The sequence below is a fragment of the Myotis davidii genome, unplaced genomic scaffold (assembly GCF_000327345.1).
Source record: "Myotis davidii unplaced genomic scaffold, ASM32734v1 scaffold1622, whole genome shotgun sequence".
NCBI lineage: Eukaryota > Metazoa > Chordata > Mammalia > Chiroptera > Vespertilionidae > Myotis > Myotis davidii.
The window spans coordinates 630,510-637,713 of record NW_006293535.1 but is presented as its reverse complement, the minus strand read 5'-3'; the positions used below and the strand labels follow the sequence as shown (position 1 = coordinate 637,713).

At 55.5% G+C, this 7,204-nt stretch overlaps 1 protein-coding gene across 1 annotated transcript in view; it reads left to right on the top strand.

Annotated features, from left to right (window-relative positions):
• The window catches only part of IREB2 (iron responsive element binding protein 2), a 33,766-nt gene that overhangs the window by 7,722 nt on the left and 18,840 nt on the right, over window positions 1-7,204 (top strand). The window contains exons 3-5 of the mRNA XM_015566182.1: window positions 4,884-5,049; window positions 6,369-6,506; window positions 7,182-7,203. Coding sequence (XP_015421668.1) covers window positions 4,884-5,049; window positions 6,369-6,506; window positions 7,182-7,203 — 326 coding nt within the window. The remainder of the gene's footprint in view (window positions 1-4,883; window positions 5,050-6,368; window positions 6,507-7,181; window position 7,204) is intronic.

Genomic DNA, 7,204 nt, shown 5'->3' with positions numbered 1-7,204 from the left:
ACCGCCATGGGCCGCAGGCAGGGTGTGTGCAGTGGACGCCCCGGGCAGGACTGCGGGGAGCGGGGTTGCCCGTGCCCTGGAGGCGGCCCAGAGAGAAGGGACGGCTCCCTCCTTCCTCCTGTTTGAGGGGAGGGGAAGGGAGGGTCTTAGGATTTGCCTCTCCCTGTGGCCGTGCGGCCTGGTGAGTTAGTGCGTCAAAAACGGGCCGTTCCTGTCTGCGACTCCTTTCCTGGCGATTGCTTCTTACCTTGTGTGTACTTTTCATGCGCTCGAGTTAGAACCACTCAGCACAGGCTCTGCGGGGAGCACTGTTTCCAGTCTGTCGGCTGTTTCTTGTGGTAATTTCCTCTATTAGGAGGGAGCCTCACTTATACAGCTATTTCTTGAGGGTTTTTATAAATATGTATATATATATATATTTATTGCTTAAAGTATTACAAAGGGTATTACATATGTGCCCATTTTTTCCCCCCCGCCCTAGACAGTCCCCTAGCCTCCCCTATCCCCCAGTGTTAAGTATGTATATTTTTTATTTCAGAGGGGGGGAGAGAGGAACATCCATGATGAGAGGGAATCATGGATCGGCCACCTCCTGCACGCCCCCTACTGGGCATGGAGCCCGCAACCCGGGCATGTGCCCTGGACCAGAATCGAACCCGGGACCCTTCAGTCCGCAGGCCGACGCTCTGTCCACTGAGCCACATCAGCCAGGGATGTGTCTTGAGTCTTCAGTTTCTGACAGTACTTTCTTCTGTGGAAAGTGGGAATTTGGTGTTTTTCTTCTCTCTCACCTAGACCCTGTGAACCTCTCTGGTACAGTTCCCGTGATTTTGGGTAAACCAGGACTCGGTGCTCAGGCTGTCGTGAGTAGGGTCTCAGCTAGTCCACGGAGCAGGTGGCTGCACCTCGTTTCTCCTAGAGCTTTGTGTTTTTTCCTGGATTGATTGTCTTTATTCATTCGATTAGTTTGCTGTGTCCTTATCGATCATTCGTCCCTGAAAGAACGAACCCCTTAGGTGTAGTCAGGTGACCTGTCAATCAGCGTTTCCCTCCTGGCGGTGCCCCATCTGGACGGGCCCGGGCCCTGGGCCTGTTGTCCTGGGATCCGTGCTCTGGGCTCCGTGCTCTCCTGGGCTCCGTGCTCTCCTGGGCTCGGTCACCTGCCTTACAGGACGGGTCCTCCAGTAGCGCCTGTGGCTGATGGGTTGTCGGCCTGGCCACGACTTTGGGTTGGACCTGTTGTCACTTAGAACTCGAGGGGTTGTTGTCCCCTTCCCGCCCAGCTCCCCCATCTCCAGCCCTCCGTCTGCGCCCCTCCATCTGCAGCCCTCCGTCTGCACCCCTCCGTCTGCACCCCCTCCATCTGCAGCCCTCCGTCCGCACCCCTCCATCTGCACCCCCTCCGTCTCTCCGCGTCCTGGCTCAGCTTGGTCCCGTTGCCTTTCTGTCCGTCAGCCCCGCCACTCGCCCAGCAGGCTGGTTTAGCTTCTCCCTGTCCCTGTGGGTTTATAACTTTTTATTCCTTTTCTATTACTTCAGTGGGTTTCAGGAGGGAGTAGAGATCCTTGCTGGTGTTTATGTTGCGTATTTTACTAGAAACCTGATGAAATGCTTTTTATGAAGATACTCTTAACAAAAGCATTCCTGGACGTTGTTTCCAGAATAATCAGTCAGATGCAGAGTTAACCGTGTGTATTTGCTTCTGTGGTATTTTTCTCCTCATTGTTCCCAAACGTTCTGTTTATTGAAAAAAGTGTCTGTTTATTGAAAAAAGTGTACCCGTACGATTCCTCCTGGTTTGGGGACTTCGTTCTGTTTCGGATGGCCGTCAGGGAGGGAGCTAGTGTTTAGGCGCCTGCTCTTGCCAGAGGATGGGGGGCTTTAATGCGCCCGTGAGCGAGGAGGTAGACGCTTCCCTCCGTGGGTGCGGGGTCCCGTCTCCGAGGGGAAGGCCCCCCAGTGAGCAGCAGCGCAGGCCTCGGTGCGGGCTCCGCTGTAGCTCCTCACTCTTCGCTCGCAGCTCCACTCACGGGTAACGGGTGTGAGAATTTCCACGCATAAACGTGGGGGACAGGAGAACAGTAACCCACCATGTACCTGTCAGTTACCAGCCTTGTGCCAGTCTTCTGTTCCACATGTTCCATTCTTAAACCTGTAAATACGCTTTAGTGCACATTTTTCAAAACATTTTTATTGATGTCAGAGAGGAAGGGAGGGGGAGAGAGAGACATCCATGATGAGAGACAATCATGGGTTGACTGCCTCCTGCACGCCCCCCACTGGGGATCGAACCCGAAACCCGGGCACGTGCCCTGCCCGGGAATCAAACCGTGACCTCCTGGCTCATAGGTCGCCGCTCAACCACTGAGCCACACCGGCCAGACTGCGTTTCTGGTGTTTGAAAGGGCTTAAAAAGCACGCGTAATCTTAGTGGCTTGACTGTATTAGTAAAATTACAAATGGCTCCTCACCATGGCACAAAACCCAGTCCGTAGTCCTACTTCTACAGCGGGGCGTTGACGTACCCAAACATGAGCGCAGAGCATCTGGCTGCTGTGTCGTGCAAGGCTCACGTCGGCACGGTCCCTCCTCCCCTTCCCCTACCACCTGTGGGGGGCACCGGCTCCTTGTCCTGGGTTTGTGGGGTTGCTGCTCCGTGGGGGGCACCGGCTCCTTGTCCTGGGTTTGTGGGGTTGCTGCTCCGTGGTTTCCCGTCACTGTCCCCGTGTTTCCTGCGGACGGGCCATTAGAGCTGGTGTGTGATTCGTTCAGGTTTGCTTGTTGCACGAACGCTTTTCAGTGGGTGCTGTGTGCTTCCTGCTCCGTCCACAGGCAGGTGATGTCCCCAGAGTCCCCCCAGCCGTGACGCCACGTGGGTGTGGGTGTCGTCATCTGGCCCCGCCTTCCGAGTTCAGAGGCGTCCACACGACCTGCTGTTTCAGCCCCGCTGACCACCGGGTCCCGTCCGGGACTTGGTCCGGTGCCTGGTGAGGTTTCTAACTGTACCCGTTCCTCTGCGTTTAGCAGCTGTGGTTCTTCTGTGACTGTTTCATGACTGAAGTCAGGACGACAGGGTTAGGACCGGCTCCCCCTGGTCAGTGTCAGGGCCATGAGCTGCTCGGGCCGCCGTGGTGGTGGGTGCAGGGCGTTGGGTCGTTCTGAGCTCAGGGCCGTTCTCGGACGCGACATCGCTCAGTGAGTGACGGTCATTACTCCTCCCGATGCTCACCCTGACCGCCGTGTCCCCGTTCGTCTCCGTGACCTGTTCGCTCTCTGCCGAGGTGGCCGGGCTCGGCCGGGGCGCCCTCTCCTACGCGCCCCCAAAGGGGAGGCTGCAGAAACAGCCGCTGGGCCCTTAGGGGTTACGAGGAGCAGACGGTCCTTGTTTTAGGCGTTTTCACTGAGCGGCTAGGAAGCACATTTTTAAGAAAGAGGTAAATAAATCCTAAGTTTGTAGCCAGGATTCCAACCGAAACGTCAGTGACTTGTTTCTCTAACTTGGCCCCTCGGAGGGTGCCCTGACCGGACGCCCTCACACGGGAGCCTTGGGTCCAGGCCTCAGGGGCAGGACCCTCTGCTTTCTCCTCGTGCGGGTGGGGCCGCGGTTGTCCGCATGGAACAGGGCACAGTGATGGGTACGGAGCAACAGGAAGAGGCTGCCTTTGCCTACTCGCAACTGTAAACCTACTTGTGCCCCCCCTGTATATGTGACAGTTTGGAAATTACAGTGTCCGTGCCAACGCCCGTGTCGTCCTTATGCGTGTCCTGCTAGGGAGGTACGGCCACACAGTGCGGAATAGGTGCTAAGATTTTCCGTCTGTCCTTCCCTTGTTCTTTCGGGTGCTAAACAATAAAACATTTCACATTACGCACTTGCTAGGTGGCTGTGTGTCATACTCTCCTGGGGGCGCGGTTCACGCTGCTTTCCTGGGAAGGGTCTGTCCTGGCCTCGGGGGCACGGGCCTCGTGCCTTTCAACAGCTGCGCGTCCCCTCGTGGGGTGACATCTACCCGCCCGCCGCCTGGGCCAGCCTTTCCCCTGAGAGTTTACGCGGCTGAAGGCGTTTAGTACCGACTGATCCTGTGGTGCCGATCCCCCGTCATCAGGAATGACAGATGGTTTTCATGAGGAGAATTTACTCATCCAAGACCCCGATTCACTTCTACACTTTAGCCATTTTTGATGGGAACCTTTTAAATCTGTTACACACTTTTACGCAGTTTAACCCGTATCTGTCGTTAAGGAATGTCTTTGTTATTGTGCTTAATTCACATTTTCTGGGTTTTCAGTGTTTGTCTTCCCTGAACGTGCGTTCGCACTCATCAGTCTTCCGGGCCCGGGTCGGCCTGCTCGTGGGAAGGTCCTGTCCGCTTTTCCGGGGCCGGGCTGACCCGTGGGAGCCTCCGACTGATAGACGGGCTGGTGCTCACACGGATGGAGCTTCGTTCTGTGCTCACTAAACTGAAATATTGTTGAGAAAACATTGCATCTGTGTCTTTTTAAAAAAAAAAAAGTTTTTATTGATGTTAGAAAGAGGAGGGGAGAGGGAGATGGAAACATCAATGAGAGAAATATCAACGGCTGCCTCCTGCACGCCCCCTACTGGTGGTCAAGCCCGCAACCCGGGCCTGTGCCCCGACCGGGAATCGAACCGTGACCCACTGGGCCCTGGCTGGCAGTGCATCTGTATCTTTACCTTTTTGTTATTTAAGTCTTTATAATACACTGGAGGCCCCGTGCACGAAATTCATGCCAGGGGCTCTGCCCTCGCAGCCCGGCTGCGTCTGGAAGGCCGTTCTGCCGTCTGGTCTCATTAGCATATTAGCTCTTTTACTGATATAATACCTAGTTATGACTTTTCTTACTATCTTCTCCTGACTCAGACGTCCTGCCTTACTCCGTGCGGGTCCTGCTGGAAGCTGCGGTGAGGAACTGTGACGGCTTTTTGCTGAAAAAGGAGGACGTCTTGAACATCCTGGACTGGAGAGCCACGCAGAGCCATGCGGAAGTGCCCTTCTTCCCCGCCCGCGTCCTCCTGCAGGACTTCACGTGAGCGACCGCCCTCCTCATGGCGCATTTCCAGTGTGTCCTGTATAAGGGTCCCTGACTTTAATGTTGAATATTAGTTGGTAAACCTTTAAAGATTGCCCTTTCTAGCCCTGGCTGGTGTGGCCCAGTGGATAGACGGTTATTTTTTTTAAATTGCCCTTTCTAAACTGAAGCAACTCTTTAAAAATTAGGCGCTTGTTTCCTGTTATTTATTTCAAAACTACTTCTGTTCAGCTGCGTTCTTGTTGTCTCCACCAGCTCGGGCTTTTCAGACTTCACATCCCACGGGATGGCCGCCCCTCCCTTCCTTCCAGGCCTTGCCCATCGTAGTGACTGCAGGGTGGTCTCCATCTGCCCCTGCTTCCTGCTTCCTTCGTATGTGATCCAGGCCGTGTAGACCCGCTGCCCCCATCACACTAAAGTCCCACGTCCTCTTGCACGGCCGGCCTGCCCCGGTGTCAGGGATCCGTCACTAGAAGAGGTGCCCTTTCGATGGTGCCAGCGGGAGGCGCAGGAGTGAGCAGGCGGAGAGTGCGCCCTTGGCCCCCTGGGGACGGGTCCCCTGCGCTGCCCGGGGCTCTTTCGTTGCTGCTGTCACGGCAACCGCTGCTCTATCTTCCCTGCAGAGCCCTCGAGAGCAGCAACCGTCCTGTAGGGCCTCGCACCCCGCAGGCCTTTGGTAGATGCTGTTGCCGGGCGGCTGGGAGGTGCCTGTGTCTGTCATGGGTAACTGAGGACCAGCAGGTGGGCACTGGGCTGGGGGGGCCTGGGCCAGGGAGAAGGCGGGGGCCGCCTAACATCGCAGGCCATCCCCGAAGTTCTCTTCTGTCTGAAGCTCACCTCGTGTGTTGCTTTCGGCACATCCACCTCTGAGCACTGCAGGTCTCAGATAATACCCTGTCTCATTAACCCAGGGTGCTTCCAGCTTTGGGTTACAAGTCCCTTGTCAAGCACGAATGCAGATGGAAAAGGGGTACTTCTTATTTTTTTATTACTTTTTTATCTTTTTAAAATACCTTTTATTGATTTTGTAGAGAAAGAGAAAGGGAGAGAGAGAGAGAAACATCAGTGAGGAGAGAGAATCATTGACTGGCTACTTCCTGCACACCCCACACTGGGGATCAAGCCCGCAACCTGGGCATATGCCCTTGACTGGGATGGAACCTGGGACCCTCAGTCCACAGGCCAACGCTCTATCCACTGAGCCACACCGGCCAGGGCAGGGGTACTTCTTAAATACAGAAATGAGCGAGTGCATCCTCCTAGCGGGAGCCTATATGAAGGAACCGTTAGAGCTCATGTGCTCCTTCTGCTTCCAGGGGGATCCCGGCCATGGTGGACCTCGCTGCGATGCGGGAGGCGGTGAAGACGCTGGGAGGGGACCCTAAGAAAGTCCACCCCGCCTGCCCGACAGACCTCACGGTTGACCACTCTCTACAGATCGACTTCAGTAAATGGTACCGTGATGCAGAGGCTGTGACGGCAGCTGCAGGCGGCGCCCCGCCCACTGGCGTGTGGTGTAGCGGGAAGAGGGGGGAATTCATGCCTGTGTCCTGCATGTAGTGTTGACTGACACGTAGCGAGAGGAGCTGGTGACAAGTTTAGTTGTGACTTTTTTTTTTGCTGGGTCTGAATTATTATCCTGTTTGTTTGTTTCTGCTGCCGCTTTTGGTGGAAATGTGTAGGGAGCCTAGTTCATATCCACTAAAGGAAGTTTTTCATTTCCTTCCAGAGAGAATAGAGAGACGTGAGCCATGAATGCCGTTCATTAGTTGGTGATTGGGAACACTGAGCTCACCCCCTAACGCTCTGGTTTCCTCACTGAAAACCTTCTATTCAGAAGGGCCCTTGACCACAGTCCCGCGAGAGGAGACGGGTTCTCACCCTCTCGGGCATCCTCGGCGGCTCCGTCGGGGGTTACGGCACCTCCGTGCTTGCCCGGTCGCCCCCCGTGACAGGAGCGTGTAGCGTGGCTTTACCGGACACGGAGGTTACGTTCCCTCCACACATTGAAGTGCCCCGGTTCCCTCCCGTGGGCTTTTGTGACCTGACATTGGCGTTGCTGGGGTGTGTTTCGAAGAGCTAAGTGTCTGTCACTTCTAACTGGCTTTTGTCCCCTGTTTGGATGACAGTGCGATACAGAACGCGCCCAACC